Raw genomic sequence first — 22,654 nt, 5'->3', positions numbered from 1 at the left:
TGTGAGTTGGAGTTCTGGTTCTTCCCTGGCCCCTGCTGAGCCCAGGAAAGGAACTGTCCTCTTCTGTTTGTGCTGCTATTACAGAATAACACAGGCTGGGTAATTTACAGGAAACAGAAACATATTTTACATAGCTCTAGAGGCTGGGAAGCCCAGGACCAAGGTGCCAGCATCTTGTGAGGTCCTCCCTGCTGTGTCCTCATGTGGCAGAAAGTGGAAGGGTAAGCTACACTGCATCAAGCCCTTTTATACATGTCTGTGTCCATCCTGGTGTGCCCAAGGCTAACATAGCCTTGGTAGAGAAGGAGACAATTGAGAGTTGTCTCAGGAGCCCCTGTGTCCACACACTCCACTTCTTTTCATGCTCACACAAAAATGTTGCTGTTAGTCAATAAACTCAAACATTCTGCGAGTCAGTGGAACTGTCTTCATCTTAATTCTTCATCCTGACTCTGACTCAATGGGTCAACAGAGGCCGGATGGTTTTGAAGAGCTAAACCTGAACCCATGCACGGATCACACTAACAAAACTGACCTTAGATGTGGGCAGTAGGGTTTGGTTGGCCCCAAGACAACAGATGTTATGAGTCTGATGGAAACAAGCAACCCAGGACATGTGAAGACCTAGGTCCCTCCAATGTTCAATCACACTGTCAGGGCTCAGCGAAGAACACCTTCCTCCATGGGCTGCTCAGGCGACCACGTAGGGCTGGCCAGCTCAGGCCAAGAAGCAAGGGAGACCAAGTGCCCCAGAAGGACAGGTTGCATACCCACAGAGCCTGGGGATGAAGGCGGCGGTAGATGAGAGAGATGTGTTCTCAGGTGCTGGAGCTAGCAGCATAGGGATCCCCTTCCTGAGGCGGGGAAAGAATGGAACAAGAACTGCTCTCACAATGTCCCCACAAACTTGCCAACACACAGAAAGAAAGGGGCCCAAGGTTGGGTGGGGCCATGAAGAACGCCACTTCACCTGCCCCCCATGCAAGAGCTCAGCTGCTGGCAGATGTTAGAGAGTGCAGGTTGAGGACTGAACACAGTCTTCAACCTTTTATCTTTCTGGACCTTTTTTCTTTCTTTCTGAAATTCCTGTTTAAGGACCTGAGGAATCATGCCTTACAAACCATAAAATTTCATCAAAAAGGTCCTTTCCTACCCAGTACATTGTGACTTGCTTTCCAACCTGACTCTGTCATGGCATCACCTGACAGATAGTAGACCCCCTTAGCATTCCTTTCTACTGACTCCATGTTTCAGACAAAACTTAACTTTTTCTACCAATTTCCAACTAAAGAATCCCTAAACCCACATAACACTTGTAAGCCCATGCCTTGAGATGTCCCACCTTTTGGGGCTTAACCAATATATACCTTCCATGTATTGATTTATAATTTTACCTGCAACTCCTGGGTCTATGACATGTTTCTTTATATATATATATACTTTAAGTTCTAGGGTACATGTGCACAACATGCGGGTTTGTTATATATGTATACACGTGCCATGTTGGTGTGCTGCACCCGTTAGCTCGTTATTTACATTAGGCATATCTCCTAATGCTATCCCTCCCCACTATCCCCACCCCATGACAAGTCCCGGTGTGTGATGTTCCCCACCCTGTGTTCAAGTGTTCTCATTGTTCAATTCCCACCTATGAGTGAGAACATGCGGTGTTTGGTTTTGTGTCCTTGCAATAGTTTGCTTAGAATGATGGTTTCCAGCTTCACCCATGTCCCTACAAAGGACATGAATTCATCCTTTTTTTATGGCTGCATAGTATTCCATGGTGTATATGGGCCACATTTTCTTAATCCAGTCTATCACTGATGGACATTTGGGTTGGTTCTAAGTCTTTGCTATTGTGAATAGTGCTGCAATAAACATACGTGTGCATGTGTCTTTATAGTAGCATGATTTTTAATCCTTTGGGTATACACCCAGTAATGGGATGGCTAGGTCAAATGGTATTTCTAGTTCTAGATCCTTGAGGAATCGTCACACTGTCTTCCACATGATTGAACTAATTTACACTTCCACCAACAGTGTGAAAGCATTCCCATTTCTCCACATCCTCTTTAGCACCTGTTGTTTCCTGACTTTTTAATGATCGCCATTCTAACTGGTGTGAGATGGTATCTCATTGTGGTTTTGATCTGCATTTCTCTGATGGCGAGTGATCATGAGCATTTTTTCATGTGTCTGTTGGCTGCATAAATGTCTTCTTTTGAGAAGTGCTTGTTCATATCCTTTGCCCACTTTTTGATGGGATTGTTTGATTTTTTCTTGTAAATTTGTTAAGTTCTTTGTAGACTCTGGATATTAGCCCTTTGTCAGATGGGTAGATTGCAAGAATTTTCTCCCATTCTGTAGGTTGCCTGTTCACTCTGGTGGTGGTTTCTTTTCCTGTGCAGAAGCTTTTTAGTTTAATTAGATCCCGTTTGTCTATTTTGGCTTTTGTTGCCATTGCTTTTGGTGTTTTAGTCATGAAGTTCTTGCCCATGCCTGTGTCCTGAATGATATTGCCTAGGTTTTCTTCTAGGGTTTTTGTGGTTTTAGGTGTAACATTTAGGTCTTTAATCCATCTTGAGTTATTTTTTGTATAAGATGTAATGAAGGGATCCAGTTTCAGCTTTCTACATATGGCTAGCCAGTTTTCTCAGCACCATTTATTAAATAGAGAATTCTTTCCCCATTTCTTGTTTTTGTCAGGTTTGTCAAAGATCAGGTGGTTGTAGATGTGTGGTATTATTTCCAAGGGCTCTATTCTGTTCCATCTGACAAAGGGCTAATATCCAGAATCTGCAAAGAACTTAAGCAAGTTTACAAGAAAAAGTCAAACAACCCCATCAAAAAGTGAGCAAAGGATTTGAACAGACACTTCTCAAAAGAAGACATTTATGCAGTCAACAGACACATGAAAAAATGATCATCATCACTGGTCATCAGATAAATGAAAATCAAAACCACAATGAGATACCAGTTCACACCAGTCAGAATGGCGATCATTAAAATGTCAGGAAACAACAGGTGCTGGGAAGGATGTGGAGAAACAGGAATGCTTTTACACTGTTGGTGGAAGTGTAAACTAGTTCAATCATTGTGGAAGTCAGTGTGGCAATTCCTCAGGAATCTAGAACTAGAAATACCATTTGACCCAGTGATCCCATTATTGGATGTATACCCAAAGGATTATAAATCATGCTACTATAAAGACACATGCACATGTATGTTTATTGTGACACTATTCACGATAGAAAAGACTTGGAACCAACCCAAATGTCCATCAGTGATAGACTGGATTAAAAAAATGTGACACATACACACTGTGGAATACTATGCAGCCATAAAAAAGATGAGTTCATGTCCTTTGTAGTGACATGGATGAAGATAGAAACCATCATTCTCAGCAAACTATCACAAGGACAGAAAACTGAACACCACATGTTCTCACTCATAGGTGGGAACTGAACAATGAGATCACTTGGACACAGGGTGAGGAACATCACACACCTGGGCCTATTGTGGGGTGGGGATAGCATTAGGAGAAATACCTAGTGTAAATGATGAGTTAATGGGTGCAGCAAACCAACATGGTGTGTGTATACATATGTAACAAACCTGCACATTGTGCATATGTACCCTAGAACTTAAAGTATAACAATAATAATAATAATAATAAAAAGAAAGTTCTAAATATCTGGGAAATAATCAAACAGAAATAGGGCAGCCAACCTGGGAGTCTCCACTCCTGCATGTGTTGTTTCTCTTGTGCATCAGATTACAAAAGCTAAAAGTGGACTCCAGCCTCTGTGATTATTCTGTTTTGCTTTCTAAAGGAACAGCCATTCAGTGGTCATTTGCATTATCCATTGTGTCTCTTTAGCATGTCACTTTAGGGTTAGGGTGCTGTTTTACAGGGTGAACTGGGATCTTCCCCTTTTCTCACTGAGGTGCTGTTAACTTACAGTTGGGAGCCAGGACCTGGGCAGTGCAGAGGACCAGCATACTGTGCCCCCACAGACCTCCTGGATTGCTTATTCGTACCTGGGAAGCGTTAAGTGCTGTCCTGGATCTCTGATATATGGGCTGCTTTGAGGATTTGTCAAAAGGAAACTTTTAAAGCTTCTGTTTCTTTACAACCACCAGCTTAATTACTTATGGGATGTAGACGGTCATGGGGGCAGTAAAGAGTTCATTCAGGAAAAGAGTGGAGAAGGCGTACAGCAGCAAATGGAATAAATCATGTATGAGCCAGTTGCTGTTCCCTAGGAAAAGCCCTTAACATCTTAGAGACTGAAAGCAAGAAACTGTTCCTGTCATGCTCTGGAGCCTGCAGGCTTGCTGGGGCTTAGCAGACCTGGTCTGGCTTGCCTTGTGTCTTCATCCTGGGGCCCATGCAGATGGGGCTGTGCCTGCTTGGGTCAGTTTTTCTTCATGAAGGTGTGGTGGGGAGCAGGAGGACCCACCTCTCATATCTGCAGGGTTAAGGTCTCTGCCCTTGTCACATCTGTTAACATCCTGTAGGCCCAAGCAAGACCCATGACCATGTACACAGACAATTGGGGTTTATGCTGCATTTTCTGGAGAGAGGTGCTACTAGCCAGGTGGCAGAGAGCATGCATGTATAGTTTTGTTCCAGTAGGGGAGACAGCTGTCCATCAATCCTGAATCTAGGAAAACCCCTCTTCTCTGTGCTGTGACATGGCACACGCTTTCAGGAAGCCTATGGCTTTCTTGCTGGCAGTGGCTGTATAAACTTTTGCTAACAAGGCTGACTTTTTTCAGTCTCCTCAGTTCCACCTGGGGTGTCTGGAAAGTGCTGGCTCCCTAGAAGGAATCCTCCATATGAGGAAAACTCCTTTCCGAAGGCCCGTGTTTATTTTCTATAAAAACAGACTGATCAAAGGGTATGGCCTGGTAGAGCCTTTTTGGGAATACATTTTTAATATATTAACTCCTGAGTTCTTCCTAATAGAGAATTCACTTCTACTCCCATCCAATGTGGTTCACGTGGCATTGGAATCATAGTCAAATAATTGTGAAGGTGTGCATGTGCAGGATGGGGTTTTATGATGAAAACTCAAGAGGAAATAGAAGAAGGGGGCTTGGAAATGGCAGTGATCCCCCTGCACTGCAAAGGGAGGTGCAGGTAGGATGAGGTGGAGAACATGGCCATCTCTTGTGAGGTGACACCATCTGGGGGAAGTGGAGGGTGTTTCTTCCTCAGCCTCTGTCCCTGCATCATTTCCAGTGCCACAGTCCCTTCTGCCTCACACCCTGTCTCTGCTCTAAGGAACAATACAGAGTGTGGGTGCTAGTGAAACGTGTTCTTAGTAACCAGTCAGCCTGAAGCTTCATCACGCAATGGCTTGGTCATTTCCCCGAAGCATGTATGCTAGGCTGAGAAGTTAGGAGGTGTTTCCATGACTTCCCAAATAGCGGACAACACAGGCCTGTGCGTGTCAGGTGATCCTTACTCAGAACTTTGCTGCATTTTGAATTTTTATTTTTTGTACCTTTTATTTCATAGTGATTTCAAACTTACAAAAAGTGGGAAGAGTGATATAAAGAGCTCCTGTATACACTCAAATTCTCCCACTCTTAACATTTTGTCTCGTGCTATTTCCCTCTCTTTCTATATGTGTACAAACTTTTATAGGTTTTTCTGAGTCATTTGAGTGCAAATTGCAGAGATGACTTCTTTTATCCTCAGATACTTTCATGTGTGTATCCTAAGGACATGGACATTCTCTAACACAACCTCAGTGCAATGAGCAAAATCATGATGCCACTGTGGATACATCCTTTTGTCTAGTCTGTTGTTCAGACAGTTTATTAATGGTGTTTATTTGCCAAGCTTCCTTAGTCTCCTTTAATCTGGAAAAGTTCTTTGTTCTTTCTTGTCTTTGTTATCTTGCCATTTTTGAAGATAACTGGCTATTCTGTAGAATGTTTTCTGTTGGGGTCATCAATGGATTCGATTCAGGTTATGCATTTTTTTCAGATGAAAATTATAGAAGTGATACTGTGTCTCTCAGTTCAGCATTCCAGGAGGCCACAATACCATCGTCCAATTGCTGATAGATGTTAACATTAATCTCTAGATTTAGATAGCATCTTCCAGGTTTCTCCACTCTAAAGTTACTTTTTTGTTTGTGTAATTAATAAGTATTTCACAGAGCAATACTTAGAAAATAGGTTTATGTTTTACTTCTTGTTAAACTTTTACTTTCTACCATTAGCATATGATGATAATTCTTTCCTGAATAGATTATTATGATTATTGTGACTATCTTTTTTTCTAACTTCATCATTTCTTCTGTATTTATTAATGGTGTTCATTCCACTGTAAGGAAAACTATTTTTTCTCATCTGTCTATTTATCTATATACCTACCTACCTAGCTTCTCTCTCTCCATAGATGGAACTCATGGTTTCTTATTTTATTCAGTAAGTTATAATCTGTTACCACTATTATTCCAATGTGTAGATTATCTCACACTTGGCTACCAAGAGCTCCTTTAAGCAGCTTCCTCTGTTCTCTTGACATGTTTCCATTATTATTAGAGCCTATCCTTACCTTCTCATGTATTAATAACAAGAAGTTCTAGATCTATTTTATACTTTCCTTCATCCAGCTCTAGAATCACTGACTGAAATCTGTGGTGACTTCAGAAAGCAATCTCGAGTGGTGCCCGTGCTCATTCATTGCTACAGGGATGCCAAGGTGCCTCTGTCAGTAGTTATTAACCTGGGGCAATTTTGCTTCCCAGGGCACATTAGTAATGTCTAGGACATTTTTGGTTGTTGCTACTTGGGAGGCTGTGCTACTGGCCTTCAGGGGGCAGAGGTCAGGGATTCTGATAAACATTGTGCACTCTTTCCCATAATGGCAGATTAGAAGCTTTCAATGTGCCTCAAGCACTTGGAAATAGCAAAATAGTACATAGTGATCAGCTCTGTGAGTTTTATTCAAGAAGGAGAGTGGGAATCCACTGGAATCCTGAAGGACATCTCAGACGCTGGGGAGGAGAATGCAGGCAAATAGTCCCTATGACAATGTGTTCCTGATAGAAGTGAGTGATGTCCCAGAATGTGAGGGGGTGGAGCCTCCATCTGTGATGTACCTTTCCACTGGGGATTCCACGGAACCAGGCCAAGGGAGAGCACTTAGTTTCTCCCAGGCCCTGGAGCTAACTTGGGGAGATGCTTGGGCACTCTGAGAGGGAAAGACACTGGAAAAAGCTGCTGGCATTTTCCCAGACCTAGGACAAAGAGCAGTATGCCATTTTTAATCTGGGCTCATACAGTCAGTCATTCTTAGGTGACCCAGCAGCGTGCCCACAAGCTCATTTTAGTCTTGGACCAGATTAGAGTGCTTGTGCTAGAATGGGGTAGGGGCCTCCATAATTAGAATTGTGCAGTGACTGTGAAAAATGCCCTAGTAGTAGGTGTTGGAATTGTGCTCACCCTTGTTGCAAGTCTGGAGCAAGAGGAGGGCTGCTGCAGCCATGGTTTCTCCTGAGTGATAAGACTTACAGCCAAGGTCATCTTGGTGCCTGGAACTGGTCTCCGTGTATCAGTGCGGGATGCACCAGACTTCTTCCCTGAGATCATGGAGCAGCTGGATCCTCTCCGCCCCACACTCTGGCTGATCTCTAGGCATTCAGAGCACCTGCTCACTCAGATCAGCAGCCTGGGTAGCCCCACCCTTCCTATGTATAGACTGTGGTGCAGCAGGGCCTTCTGCACTCCATACCCAGGTAGATCTCCAGGCATTCAGAGCACCTGTGTGCCTAAATCAGCAGCCTTTGGTGTGCTACCCTTCCTGTGCAGAGACAGTGGTGAAGCAGGACCCTCTCTGCTCCATGCCCAGGCAGACCTCCAGACATTTAGAGCACTTGCTCACCTGCAATAACAGCCTGAGCTGGCCCAACCTTCCTATGCAGAGATTGTGGTGTAACAGCACCTGCTGCACTCCATGCCCAGGCAGATACCCAGGCATCTGGAGCACCCACTCCCCTGGATTAGGAATTTAGGTGTTCTACCTCCTGCAGAGAACTGGAGTCCAAGGAGGTTTCTCACATTCATGCCTAGGCACATCTCTGGGTGCTCAATTGATGCCCCTGGAACTCCCACTCAGTGCTGGTTCTTGTACCTGCTATTGGAGCACCTGTAGTTATGCCTGCCCATCTTGGTCCCCTCATCCAGAGATGGGCAGGGAGCTCACACCATGGTGCACTTCAGGATCAGCCCAATGCCAGAGGCAGCAGAAAGCTTCTCCCAGTAAACAAGAATCAAGTATATACCCATCTGCATTAGCCACAGCCAACTCTTACAGACAAGCACCATCTATTGGCCTGTAGACAAACCGCACAGCCCAATATAAAGCATGCTGACAAAAGTGCATAGGGTTATAGAAGCAAAGCCAAAAGCCCTATAGTCACACCCCCTAGAAAGGGGTAGAAATGGAAAGAAAAACAATGATATAGAGAAAGATAGAAAAAAAATTCTGTTTGCATGAAAATAATTACAAAAATTAGAAGTGCCAATGTGTCCAAATGAGAAAAAAACAGCACAAGAATCCTGGCACCATGAAAAATCTGAATGCTGTGACACCATCAAAGGATCACATTATCTCTCCAGCAATGGTTCCTAATCAGACAGATGAAGAATTCAAAGCATACATTGCAAGGAAGCTCAATGAGATCCAAGACAAGGTTGAAAAAAAACAAAAACAAATTACTGAAGCAATCCAGGAGATGAAGAAAGAGATGCACATTTTAAAAAGAAACCGATCAGAGCTTGTGGAATTGATAAACTCCAATGAAGAAATTTCAAAATACAATTGAAAGCTTTATTATTAGACTACACAAAACAAAACAAATCATTTCAGAGCTTAAAGATTGGTACTTTGAACTAACCCAGTCAGACAAAAAAAGTGAACAGTCTTTGAGAAATACGAGGTTATATAAAATGACCAAACCTCTGAATTGTTAGCATTCCTGAGAGAGAAGGAGAAAATGTAAACAACATGGAAAACATATTTGAGGTAATCCTAGAAAATTTCCCTAATCTTGTGAGTTTCATAGACATCCAGACACAAAAAGTATAGAGAACACCTGTGAGATACTGTACAAAATGGACATCAAGGCCTATAGTCACCAGGCTTTTCCAGGTCAATTAAATAAAAAAATCTTAAAAGCATCTAGAGACAAATGTCAGATAATGTACAAAGGAAACCCCATCAGGCTAATTGCAAAGTTCTCAGTGGAAACTGTACAAATCAGAAGTGATGGGACCCTATTTTCAGTATTTTTAAAGACAAGAAAATTCAACTAAGAATTTCATATCCTGTCAAACTAAGCTTTATAAGCAAAGAGAAATAAAATCTTTTTCAGACAAACCATCACTAAGGAAATTTGTTACCACTAGACCAGCCTTACATGAGATTCTTAAGGAAGGACTACACATGGAAACAAAAGAAAGATCTCTGCTACCATAAAAACAAACTTAAGTACATAGTCCACAGACCTTATAAAGCAACTATGCAATAGAAACTACAAAGCAACCAGCTAATAACTTCATGAGAGGATCGAAATTTCATTTATTTCTTAAATGACCATACGTAGTCGTAGTTATAATTCTTCCCATTGTACAGATGGGTTAACTGAGTCTCCTAGAGATGACATCCCTAGCTCTCTCAGTAGGGGCTCCATCCACCAGTTTCCCCTTTACCAGTGAGACTTCATTCTCTCAGCTACTGGGAGTGTGGCCACTGATGGCTCACAGCTGAGTCCCTCTGTGGGCATTGATCTGAGTCAAAGGAAGCTGCTTTGTCCAAGTTCATGCCCCTCTCAGAATTGCCTATTTTAAATAATAGGTCTATATGGGGGTACAAAATGTTGACTCTTGCCCAAATACCCTACCACTCTGAGACCATCCCCATTGCAGAGCTCTCCACGGGCCTGGCTGTGGCCTCTGCTGAGCTGCACCCCTGCCTGACTTCTCTCTCTGCCCCGCCCCATGGCCCTGCCTCCCCAGCACAGGCCTCAGTGAGCCTCTTGCCCAGGAATCTCCATCTGAGTCTGTTTCCAGGAAACCTAACCAAGAGATGGTGGAGTCAGGACCCACATCGCAAACATCCTGCCTTTTAAACTACCGGGGGTGTTAAGTTGGTGAAAGTTTGGGACATTTTTGTCTAGGAGATTGGATATCTCCCTTCAACAGATGATCCAAATATTCTCACACCTGAGACCTGCTGAAGAAAACCAATGCTTCATCTGGAAAGTTACTTGTTCCCAAAAATCTCTTGCTCAGCTGGGTCTTTTTTCCCCTCTTCATCCCTAGTGAAATGCAAACCAAAGTGTCCATCTGTATTGGACTTGGTGAAATATTTTCACTCATATAATTTTCTTTGATCCACCTGATGAGGAAGGTTGGGCAGGTACCAGAAACCCCTTGTACTCTTAAGTAAATAAGTAGGAGGTAGGTTGAGGATAAGGTGTCAGGTCATGTAATTTTCAGCTTAATTATGTTCTTGTCACACAGTAAGCTTCATTTGTCACCCTGACTCTGGGACTGACAGTAATGTGTCAGCTCCATCGCTCCTAGGAGCGTCCTGGCTGCAGGTAGCAGGAGTCCTGAGAAACACTGGCCATCTCTCCCATGACCATGACGACACTGGTTATTTACCAAAGGTCGTGGGGGTGGTGTTCACAGAGTTGGACACCATAGCCCTAGGCATCCTGTCCCACACTACAGCCTGAAAGATGAGGAGTAGGAGCAGGAGGAGGTCACAGGTCATGAGAGGAGGGTGGGGGAGGGGGGAGAGAGAAAGAGAGAGAGAGAGAAAAAGAGAGAGAGAGAGAGAGAACTCTCCTCAGTGGCCTTTCTGTTTATCCAGCAGATACTCTCTTAGTAGTAACCTGGCCGAGTGCTTAGCAGTTGTTGGCTGGACTTGAGCTCTATTTCCCCAGGGGTGAGGAAGGCTTGGAAGTTCATTGGTCCATTGCCTGATACTTTCAGTCTTTGCACTCAGGGACAGGCGAGAGGAAGGGAATTGACAATGGCTGGTGAGGTTTCCAGACCAAAGTCCCTTAATATGAGAGTTCATCGAAAGCTTGTAGAAACTCCGTTATACTCTGAAGTTTATGAATGTCTTTATGCCGAAATGTGCACACACACAGCATTTCTACAATTTTCATCAGATTCCTAATGAGGTCACTGACTGTGCACCATTTCAATGTGTAAGTATGGGTGCTGAGATGTGAATGGAATGCTCTAAACTTGTGCTGAAATTAAATGCAGACCAACCTCTTCAAACTTGGATGTTTCTTACTTTCAACGTAACTGAGCAGCAGGCTACCTCCTCCTTACACTCAATGGGAGTAGAATACAGGAGAATGAAATAGATCAAGCACTCTAAATCCAAACTGGAGTCCACCTGCTAATTGCAATCATTGTGTCCACAGGAATGGTGAGCTCTTTGCTAGTAAACGCTCCTTAGGGAATGTGAACGAAGATACTCTGTTTTCCCCAGGAGCTCACAGTGTAGCGGAGAGAGAATCTATCCAGAAATAGTCAGTGTCATGAAAAACAAGGAAAATGTATTGAATACTGAATGACTTTTGCAACTCAGGGGCAGGGGAAGCCCCTGATGCTGAAAATCAACTCCTGAATCACTCGTAATTAATGTGCTATTAAGCATATGCAGGGATGTCAACCACAGCAATAGACACTTAGTCATAGCGTTTGTTAGTTTTTAAAATGCAGACATAGGGAGGTACAATGAAAAACAACCTATATCATCACCAAGACACCCATGGATGACATTTAAAATAATTAGAACATATGCACATTGTAATAACATTCAAATGAAACAGAAAAATGCAAATTTCTTCTCCTCTTTCTTTTTCTTCTCCTCTCTTCTCATCCTCTCCCCCTTTCTCTCTCTCTCTTTCCCTCGGATGTGTTTGTGTGTATAGATATATGTATATGTCTGTGTACATGTCTATGTACACACTTACATGTGTGTTTAGTTTCGTTTTGGAAAGAGCTTTGTATTAACATACCATATAGATCTTGTTTTCTATAAAATAATATATTCAAAGTGTATTACACTTTTTTCATTTTAACACATTTATTGCTATCTAATTCTTCTTAATGATAGCTCCATCATATGTGTGCATAATTTATTTATTCCCTCTCCAGTCATGTCATCGTTTTGATCATGCTGAAGTTTGTGCTATTACCAGGATGCTACCATCCTACCCACAGGTTTCACTGAGCGCTGGTGATGCAATGGATGATGTGAATTCCTAACAGGGATTGGTGTAGGGGGTGGGCATGTGACCCAGCCCTAGCCAATGAGACTGCAGGGGTGGTGAGCCAGGGAGGAGCCTCCTCACATTTAGGAAGTAGGTGTGGAACAGAGGCTCTTCCCAAGGCTCTTTCTGCCTCTGGATGTTGGTGTTGATGATGTGATGTCTGGAGCTGTTGCAACCACCTTGCTACTGCCTCACCCAGGGGCTTCTTATCATGAGGGTACAGCATTCTCTTTGCATTCAAGACATTTTTAATTAGGGACTTAGTTTACATGTGGCTGAAAGCCTCTCAGCAGGTCCCAAGGCCTCTGCAGTTTCTTCTGCATGGTTTCTCCTTCCCTCACCTCTTCTTCACGTCTCCTTCTACTTTTGTGGCTGGTGGATTTGTCCCCTCCCTCACGTCCCCCTTTGCCCACACACTATGCAAGAATACTGGAGTCTGCCCATATGTGTGTGAGTGGCACAGACAGGAGGGGCGGGGCTGACGTCCCTCCCCTCTTATCCTGATGACCCTCCCAGCTGCAGGCAACAGGGATGTAAAACCATGACCAATAGGTGAGATGACTTGAAGAGATACTTCTTCCAGGACAAACTCCTGCACGTTTAATGAGCTAATCAACATAGCACATCATGATACATTTGCACAATTTTGAAGCTCACCACACAACAGTGACCATTTAAAAATGCTGTGTTAGTGAGCATTGTTAATACAAAGAGTCTTTAAGATCATCAATCTTATGTCTAGAAAATTTAGACAGCACTAAAATCTTAGAGCTCACATATGAAAGGAAACTGCAAGAGGCTTTTCCGAATTTGACAACAATCAGGAAATATTGCCTGATATTACCAATATGAGTTTTGAAGCAGAAAAAGGATATTATGAACCATTAAGTTCACAAATCATCAAGCTGTTAGTGGAAAGACTGGTTTATCTTTCTGCTGTATTTGTAAAAGTTCTGTTACAAATTCAATGTCTTATGATGAGGCAAATAGTGATTCATTAGCTGAATACGGAAACATAGGGAGAAAATATTACAGAGTTGTGCCAACCAGTTAATTAAATAAAAACATTATATGAGACAGTAGAAATCATGTGGATTAAGGAAGGGCAAATCTGCCCTTTCTTCTGCAGGGTGGATGGATGGACTGATGGGGTCAAAGCCAGTGGCATCATGAACAGGAAACAATGTTTCTCTCAAGCTGCAGCTTTGAAATGTCAAGCAGCCTCTGCCTTGGCTGACGGCTGCCTTCTGACTCAATGGAAGACCTTGTTCTCTAGCATCAGGACTGTCAGAAACTTTGCTTATGACTGAGAAGAACATCCCACTGCCTGGAGGATCTAGGTCCACCTTTACACAGAAGCACAGAGCTACAGAGAGGGGGTTTCTGGATGGAACGTTTCACATCTGCCTGAACCTTATGGGTTCTGAGGATGTAGGAGGAGCTGGGTGCACTTTGCAGTCCACACCTGACCCTGGCTCCTTTACACAGAAGCCTGCCATGCTCCGAGTGCATCAATCCAGCCTCAAAATCCCTTCCTCCAATCCTGTGATAACCATTTTTACTTTGTTGAGTCATCTGAGGATCCTTGTTGTGACTTTATTCCCTTATTGCAGCAACCCAATACTGAGTGTGTTGACTACAGTACTGATTTTGGTGGCTGATTGCACTAGGATGTCTGTTACGTTCTGGATTTTGTGGGTGTTTGCAGTATATCTCAGTGTTTTAAAAAGTGAGTATTTTTGCCATAGTTTATTTTCTTTTCCTAAATAGACTTTAACTTTTGTGCTTTCTTTTGTATTGCTAATATTGCTCTATTTTTCATACAGAAATCCCCCATATTGTATGCAGCACCTGCTCTGCCTGTGGTCATGTAGAGCGTCCACCTGCCCAAGGAAAGACTGTGCTGCCTTGTGCTTCCCAGGCCTCCGATCCACTCACCCCTCCTTCCAGAGTGATTTCTCTATGCTGGATGAGGGGTTTCCAGCCTCTGCAGTTTCCATCTTTTACCTATGATCTGGTGCATGCTTTTTTCTGAAGGAACTCTTAGAAGACACTTAACATGACCTGATCAGGAACCGTCTTTACCCTCTTCCAAGGACACACTCAGTGCCCAGCAGATGGACCTGTTCACTCTCAGCTTCCCCACATCCTGCTCTGCTCCTAGGGAGCAGACACTCAGGGAAAAGGTGGGGGGAGTCCTGTGCAGAGCTCCAACATCACACCATCTTCCCCAAGGTAGAGAGAATTGTGTCAGAAAGGGACTGTTTTTCAAAAAATCAGCTGTTCATTGTGTGCCTGGATGGTGGTTCCTTTGGTTAAAAATGCTTCATCCACATGGAAAATTATGAGCGCCTTCCTGCAGGGAAGACTTTGCCCCCAGCCATAACATCTGTGCACCTGCTGCTCTGCCCTCAGCCCCTCTCTCCCAGTAGAAGCCTGAATCACTAAGTGCACTCTCCGCTGAGAGCATGAGGCCCAGATTTGACTCCCCCTCTCATGGCTGCCTGGGCACTGCTTCACTTCCCACATCACACACTCGGTTAAATCCCATGGGGGTGGAGAGCAAATGGAAGCAGATGCTGCCCGTGCTCCCTGCCAGACCATTCTCCTCCTGGCTTCCTCAGTGTGGCACAGTGGGTGTTGGCCTCAGGGCTGTTTCAACAGCTTCCCCTTTGTCATTTCCCCCTCAGTGTTCATGGCAGCCACCCTTGGTCAATGCAGCTCTGAGTGGGGAAGGCATTTCAGAGCCTTGGACCAGAGGTACCTCCTGTCCTGAGGGCTGCACCCCCTTCTCTCTGAACTAAAATAGCAAAGAGAAGGACCATGTGGGCTTGGGGCCATGTGACTTAAGACTGTAGCCTCCTGCTAGAGGCACAAATATCTACCATTCTATGAATGATGCTGACACTAAGATTGTTTTTATTAATTAAAACATCCTCCTTGGAAAACACAGTCCACTTCATGCCAGTCCCATTTGTGTTTTAACTTCTCTAACCCTAATATTAAGTTTGACATGAGGACTTTTTAAAACGTCAAGTCCAGAGAATGGGCTGGTAGGTGTGAACTGACAAAACCACCCAGACTGGGGCACACCCTCCCAGGATGATGACAGCAGGCGCTGCTTTCTCTGGGTGATCTTGCTTGTCTTTGGTCTGGCTGGCATTACTCCCAGTCAGTTACACACACATACACACACTTTTGGACTTTGTTTCCGTATAGGGGCCTAAAGTCTCTTGTGGAAAGAAGCAGACATCGATCGCTATCTAGTTAGTGTCTAGGGGATTTGATGAGAGCAGCTCAGTCCCTGGAGTCTGCTCAACTCTGCAAGCACAGATGGAATCTATGGCCTGGTGAGCTCCACCGAGGCCTGGCCCCTGCGTGTGGACACAGCCAGCCCCCTCCTCCTGGTCTGACCAGGAGCTCAGCCCAAACCAGCAGCCTAGCTTCTGGGGCCAGTAGCCTGGGCACCCTGCTCTCCCTGACCCCCTCACCAGGGGCTGCTGCAGCTGAAGGTCTGGGTTCCCAGCACCTGGCTGCTATCTTCCTGCTCTGAGACTCAGGTCTCCTATAGCACCTGCTCCCCTGACAGCCTTACTGTGGCCACGTCAATTCCTAGATACTCCTCTGATCTCCACACCAGCAGGACAAGGAGGTTTCATAGGGAACGTCAGAAACCCTGCCTGTGAGCATGTCCCCAGACAGCCAAGAACTGAGGGAGGTGATGCTACTGTTTAATTGCAGGAGTTGCAAGAGTGTGCACTGCACACTGGGGCTATGAGAAGCAAGAAGGAAGGAGCAAGGGCAGAGCTCCCCGCTGAGCAACAAAGGCCTCCTGTCGCCTTCTCTCTCTGTCTCCTGGTGCAGGCGCATGAGAAGACCTCCACCAGGGCTCGGCCCACCAGTCCAGGGGTGGGAGCACTACAGGGGTGGGGGTAGGAGGTGGTCAGTGTGGCTGGCCTTGCACAGACCCTAGACTTTCCGGCACTTGTAGTTCAGAATGGAAATTTTATTCTCCTGGGGAACTTCATTGATTTGGAAAGAGCAGAACTCTTCCTGTGAAAGGAAAGAGAGGGAGAAAATGAGTGTGCGTTACAGTTAAAGCCAAAGATGTCCAGGAATGGGACATCAGAATGGGGGTGAGAATGGATGGAGATGAGACATTGCCCCCTGACCCCGACCCACCCCTGCCGAGTTCCAGGCACTGAACCCAACTGGGCAGTGACTATTCCATCGCCCCTCCCAAGGCTCCAAGTCACCAGGTGGCATTGGGTCCCCACCCCAGCCTGCAGGATTCCTGTCCCAGCACAGCCCTGTGAGGAGCAGTCTGTGCAAGGCCTCGGAAGCCCCAGGGGTGCAGGGCAGGAGGAGGCGGCTCACTTCCCCCAGCTCCTTCCACCCCCAGCGCCCAGGCCAGCACTAAGAGGGGCCAGAGGGAAGAACCCAGGGAACTGGAAATTGCAACTCAAAGTGCCCGAGCTGGTGAGGAGATGACAAGGAGAGTGTGGCTCTGCCCTGAGCCAAGACCTCAGAAGAAATCCTGTGTTCTTGGAGAGGCTGTTGTCGGCTGAACTGGGGCAGGTCCTGGGCTTCTCAGCCAACAGGCATTTAATTCCCTCTAATCTGCTCAGAGTGGCTGTGGCTACAGGCAGGTGCCTGAGGCTGGGTTTAGACAGATCCCCTTCTTTCTGACCAGAACCCAGCCCAGCACCTGCTTCCTCTAGTCCAATAAGCAATACCCCAAAGCACGCAGAGTTGACTTCCCAGTAACCATTACCAAGCTAAAGTCTTCCTAGCAAATCAAATTCATCACCCCTCTCTACACCACTCCATCTGCACACACAAAGGCATCTATATAAACTCACACCAACTCTCACCTACACGAATCTATGCATGAACCCACATACTCCTTCACACATCCACACACACGTGCACACACACTCCTGTGCACCTTCCTCATGTATGCACATATATGCACCTTTCCACATGCATACCCACGTGTGTATACCATCCCACACATACATGCATGCACACACAAAACTCCATATGCACACACACACATTCATTCACTTCACAATACACGTCTGCACATGTATGCCAAGCACACATGCGTCTTCCCATACACATGAACACATCCTTGCATACATGGCTTTACAAGTGTCTGCACACATGCACACATGCCTTCCAAAGCATGTACAGGAGTACAGGCACATGCACACACACACACACACACACACACACACACACACACATATGCACACACTGCTCTGCAGTTCCTGATGCCGCTGACCCACATCAGGCACATACCTCTTTCAGTTCTGGCTGGTCATTGAAGGGGCAGTTGTCCAAGCTGGACTGGGACTTGGTGCATGTGGTTCGACCGAACTTCACATTGAAGTAGTAGTTCACCCCGCCCACAACCTACACGCGTGGAAGAGCAGGAAGCAGGGACAGCATGCTGTCAGTTTCATGCGCACACAGGCACTTCCGTGTGACTGAGTCACTGGGCTTGTCTAGGGCTTGATGCTGCCCGCACTGTTATCTAAAAGGCACACAAGCCACCTTCTACTGACTGGCTGGCAGGGGTACTGTGTTTATATAGATGCCTATGTATGTGCAGATGGAATGGTGTGGAGAGGGGTGAGGGCCCAAGAACCAAGGAACTGGAAATTGCAACTCAAAGTGCCCGAGCTGGTGAGGAGATGACAAGGAGAGTGTGGCTCTGCCCTGAGCCAAGACCTCAGAAGAAATCCTGTGTTCTTGGAGAGGCTGTTGTCAGGTGAGCTGGGGCAGGTCCTGGGCTTCTCAGCCAACAGGCATTTAATTCCCTCTAATCTGCTCAGAGTGGTTGTGGCAAGCAAGCTGTCTCATGCAGCCCAGTAGGAGAAGCAGGGGCAGGGCAGGTGGAAGCCAGGGCCTAAAACCCCCTTTGTTGGACTCAGGAACAGAAGGCACAGCTGTGGGGAGCCAACCAGGTGGGACAAAGAAACAGTCCTGGTGCCAGGCTTGCAGGACAGGGACTAAACACCAGGTGAATGCTCCTTCCCACAGCAAATAATTAACTGAATTCTGCTGCCTGATGATGAAATTTCAGCTAACTTCCAGCTCCTGGCATTCAGTCCACAGAGCATCTTATTCCCATCATTTAACCCAGAGGCATTTTTCCTCCTTTATCAGTAGGAAACGAGATACTCACATACATCGATGTTTTAGGCCAATAAACATTGCTTCCCACATGCCTCCATTCCAGGTGTGATTTTGGAGGCAATAGTTCTCAAATGAGTCACACACCTGCATGTCTTATGGTTGCAACTTCAGAAGAGAACTGAATGCTTTCCCTGCACAGTGCCACCCCCAGACATGACTTATCAGACAGTGGAGAAGCATGGGATGAGGGACCCTGGGATGAGGGTGCTAGACCTCGCCATGTGGAACCACACACAAGTCCTGCAGAAAAACGTGCAAGTCCTGTGATCCCTCCGGTGTCAGTCGGCTCCTCCGTAAAACAGGCTCCAGGGCCCAACAATTTACATCATTCTGTGCTTCACTCCAAGTGAGTGTCACACTTGAGAGGGAGGTGCAGGCCAGCAGGGACCATGGCACCAGGGAGTGCCCCTCATGTGCAGGGAGACGGCTGCAGGAGGAGAAATAGGGCTGGTCTGGACTCCTCTGACTTTCCAAGAGAAGATGGAGGAGCTCTAAGGGCTGGCGGGCCATACAGCCCTGTGGTCGCTGTGTCACTGTTTGCTGCTCTGTCATGGGACGCAGGTCAAGCTGGGCTCGGTCGCCCTGCTGAAGCTCTCTCCCTCCAGACTCAATCACTTCCTCCGCTCTGCTGAGTGACTGCTGTCTGTTTTCATCTGGCTGAGGTCTAACTCTGCGTCAGCTAGCAGAGACAGGGTCAGGCGTGCTCCACTCCAGCAGGAACCCAGTGATCCTGGGCTGTAGGGGGTGGTCAGCTGGCCTGAGGGCGGGGGCCGCTAACCCTAAGGGGCTGTGCCCAGGGGCGTGACTTGGGAGGGAAGCAGGGCTCTGCAGGACAAGGAGCCAGGCTCTGGTGTGGCCTCTGTGGAGAGGACTCAGGGAGGAGGATGAGCCTCATGGCCTGGGTCTCATCCTGAGTAGCGCCAAGCCCACCCAGAGTCAGCACAGTCTCCACCCACACCTGCTGGACCCTGGGAAATGGCACAGTCACGGCACAGACACAGTGGCTCCTGCAGGTTAAAAGAGGCAGAGGGGATGGGACAGGGCTGAACTGCACTCATGGCCCAGGAATGTCCTAGGGCATGAAGGCCATCAGCAGACAGTCAGGGAAAGCTGAATGAGCCTGAGGTTTAGATAATGTTGATTTGCTGAGAATGATCCCAGGGGTGGGGCAACAAACCCAGCTGGGACTCAGGATCCCCAGGGTGGTGGCAGCACCCACCTGCTGGTAGGCAGCCATCACCTGCAGGAGACGGCTGTAGTACTCATCCTTACTGATGTCCTTATTGTACTCGCTGATGATGAAGTTCAGGACGCGCTGCACACTCTTGTCACTGAGGTCTGCAGCATGGATGCCGCCTGACGAGGTCAACCTAGATTGGGCCGAGGCACTCTTGGCCAGGACCACCATCAAGGCAGTCAGCAGCAGCAGTGGGGCACGCATAGGCCAGGCCATGGTCTACTGGGACACAGAGCAAGGAGCTGGATCTCCCTGAGAACAAAGAAGCACGAGGTTGAGGCAGGAAGCCCAGGTCAGAAGGCAGCTGTGCATTTATCCTACTTGGGTACCCCCAACCCGACCTGCTCCCTGATCCCACCCCTGGCTCCTCCTCCTCTTTCTACCCCTCCTCTCTGTCTCCATCTCCCTTTCCACCCCCAACCACCTCTCTCCCTCCCTAAGTTCCCTTTGCTCCTCCCACTCCTCCTTCTCCTCCTCCTCCTCCTCCTCCTCCTGCTCCCCACTCCTGTCCTGACTGCAACCTCCCCCCAGCCCTACCCCTTTTCCCCAGTGCTGGAAATCTTGGCTCACCCTGGATTCCAGAGAGGTGACACCGCTGCCTGGACTGTGAAATGTTGTGACCGCCTATTTCCTCATGAAGTGAGAAATACAGGGCTTGGCCTCCTAAAGTCTTCAGATGTCAGGGGCACCCAGGAGCACGTGGTCACGGTCTAGGAATTCTTGGAGCAGGGAGCTGTTTCAGAAGCTCCGGGGTGACCTTGTCCATGCCCTGTTCTGGGGAACTTCTTAGCCAAAGTAATTAACCTTTGGGAAAAGGTCACTGGGTTCTCTTTTCATAACTCCTCATTATTCAATAAATAAACCTGTCGCCAGCTTCCCCCTGCACCAGGCAGTCTGGGCAATGGAGCCATGGACATGACCTTGCAGAGCTGCCATCCAACAGAGATGTGACAGAAACCCAGGAGAAATTTAAAACTTTCTAGGAGACACATTTGAAAAAGTTAAAAGATACAGCTGAAAGTAATTTTGGTATTTCTACTTTAACTTAATACATCCAAAATACTTTCAACACATCAGAACTATTCTTAAGGAGTTGGTTTACATTCTTTGGTGTGTGTGTAATGTCTTGAAGTTGCCTGTGTATTTTTTACAGTTAGACCAAGTGTTATTTTGGATTGGCCCCTTTTCAAGTGCCCTGTGGCACGAGTGGCTGCTTGTGGCTGTGGTACTGTATAGCCCAGCCCCTTAGGGTGTGTGGGAGGATGGGGGAGTGGTGATCAATAATTTAGATCAGGGAATTATAGTCGCTCAGTTAGAGAGAGATGAGTGCCACTAGACCCTGGTCAGGGAAGTCTCTATGAGACTGGAAAAGTTGAGAAGCCCCAGGCAGCAGGGAACAGTCAGTGCAAAGGCCCTGAGGCAGGGCTGGGCATGCCTGCTCCAGGAAAAGGAAGCTCTTGGAGGACATGTGAGCAGGCAAGGGAATGATCTGGAGTGTCACAGTAACTGTGGGTGGGGCCGGGTGGAAGGTGTAGGGAGACTCCTGGCAGCCAGTGGGGGTGTGAGGAGAGAGGGAGCAGCAGCTGTGGGATGAAAGTGGGAGCCCAAGAGCCTCTCTTGCTCCTCCCCTCTGGGAGACATGGTGCCAGTGCTGGTCCTCCGTGCCCAGAAAACTCATGTAATATTTTAAAAATCACTTTGAATGAGGTAGAACTTACATACAACGAAATGCCTAATTGCATGTGCCCCATCTGGGGGATTTCATCAATGCATACACCTGTGTTACCACTTTGTCCAGACCTGTGACATCTGCCTTGCCCCGGATGGTGTCCTCCTGCCTCTGCAGCTCACCCTCATGCCCACCCGGCAGCCCTTATCCAGCCCCGTAGACTCCTTTGTCACCAGTCCTTGAGCTTCCCAGCAATGGAGTCCTGCAGAGCGAGTCCAGGTGTGTCTTCAACCTTTGCTCAGCATGGCTTTCCAGCAGCCCCCATTGCTTCATTGCCAGGATTGTGAGTGCTGCTTCTCCCCAGACTGAGAGGACCTGATCAACTGGGTGCCCTGTTGGCTGACAAAGCCCCCAGCTTAGGATGCTGCGGATCTGGGCTGGAGTGTGACTCTAGGAGTGGGGAGGGTGGAAGGAGGCTCTGAACAGACAACTTCTCCCTTTTTTCTGTCAACCCCATTCTCCATGCTTGAAGGTGACCCTGTGGCAAATGCCCTTATGGCGAGGTGGCAGCTTGGCCAGAAACACCAGGAAACCCTGGCCATTGCAGGGTACCCAGAGGACTCTCCTGGGAGTGGTGGAGGTGAGAGTAAGCCAGGGTCAGCCCAGACCTGCTGTAATCCTGGGGTTTGGCCATGGCTGGGGCTGGATTAGCAGGAACCCGGCAGTGGGAAAAATATTACTCATAGGTACTCATGTTCAGTATTAGGACAGGGGACCTTGTTAGCCAAGGCCCAGTGACCATCTCATCCCACTGTGAATCCAGCACCCCTAGAAAAACCATGCAGCCCAGCAGATACAGCAGGTGGCCCAGGGATAGTGTTTACTGCTGGGTGAGGGAGGGAAGGTCTTCAAACAGGGCTGCACATATGCCTCCTAGTTAGACAGGACATGGGGAGAGATTCCCAGAGAGGGAAAGAGAGGGCAGCCCCTGGCCAGGTGCTTGTGAGCAGAATGGTCATCTCCCGAGTGTGGGAGTTGGGTCTCCTCTGTGGCTCCCACCTTCCCTGACCACTGGGGCTCCAGTCTCAGGAGGATGTGTTGTACAGAGGGTAAGCTGAAATACACACAAATATCTCCCATCTTTTGTCATTAGGAAGGAGGTGCAGGTCATCCACATAACAGGCATATGGTGGTGGGTGGAGTGTGGGGTGGGAGCTG

The 22,654-nt window shown here is 47.0% G+C and overlaps 1 protein-coding gene across 1 annotated transcript; it reads right to left on the bottom strand.

Moving 5' to 3' along the window:
* Positions 1-16,047: 16,047 nt before the first annotated feature.
* CST5 (cystatin D) lies at positions 16,048-20,398 on the bottom strand. The gene is made up of 4 exons (XM_030915633.1): positions 20,338-20,398; positions 19,750-20,019; positions 17,631-17,744; positions 16,048-16,379 (listed from the first exon to the last, which is right to left on the bottom strand). Exons 2-4 carry the CDS (start codon positions 19,981-19,983, stop codon positions 16,296-16,298), a joined length of 432 nt encoding a protein of 143 aa, XP_030771493.1. The 5' UTR covers positions 19,984-20,019; positions 20,338-20,398; the 3' UTR covers positions 16,048-16,295.
* Between the last annotated feature and the right edge of the window lie 2,256 nt (positions 20,399-22,654).

Source organism: Rhinopithecus roxellana, chromosome 13, assembly GCF_007565055.1.
Source record: "Rhinopithecus roxellana isolate Shanxi Qingling chromosome 13, ASM756505v1, whole genome shotgun sequence".
Taxonomy (NCBI): domain Eukaryota; kingdom Metazoa; phylum Chordata; class Mammalia; order Primates; family Cercopithecidae; genus Rhinopithecus; species Rhinopithecus roxellana.
The sequence above is the reverse complement of the archived record's forward strand: the minus strand, read 5'-3'. Positions and strand labels throughout refer to the sequence as shown.

Bases quoted from the DNA above. Each gene is read 5' to 3' on its own strand.
- CST5 (XM_030915633.1), bottom strand. From the start codon at position 19,983: ATGGCCTGGCCTATGCGTGCCCCACTGCTGCTGCTGACTGCCTTGATG. The intron at 17,745-19,749 runs GTGGGTGCTGCC...CCACGCGTGTAG, and splicing joins TGATGGCTGCCTACCAGCAG to GTTGTGGGCGGGGTGAACTA. The intron at 16,380-17,630 runs GTATGTGCCTGA...TTCCTTTCACAG, and splicing joins ACCAGCCAGAACTGAAAGAG to GAAGAGTTCTGCTCTTTCCA.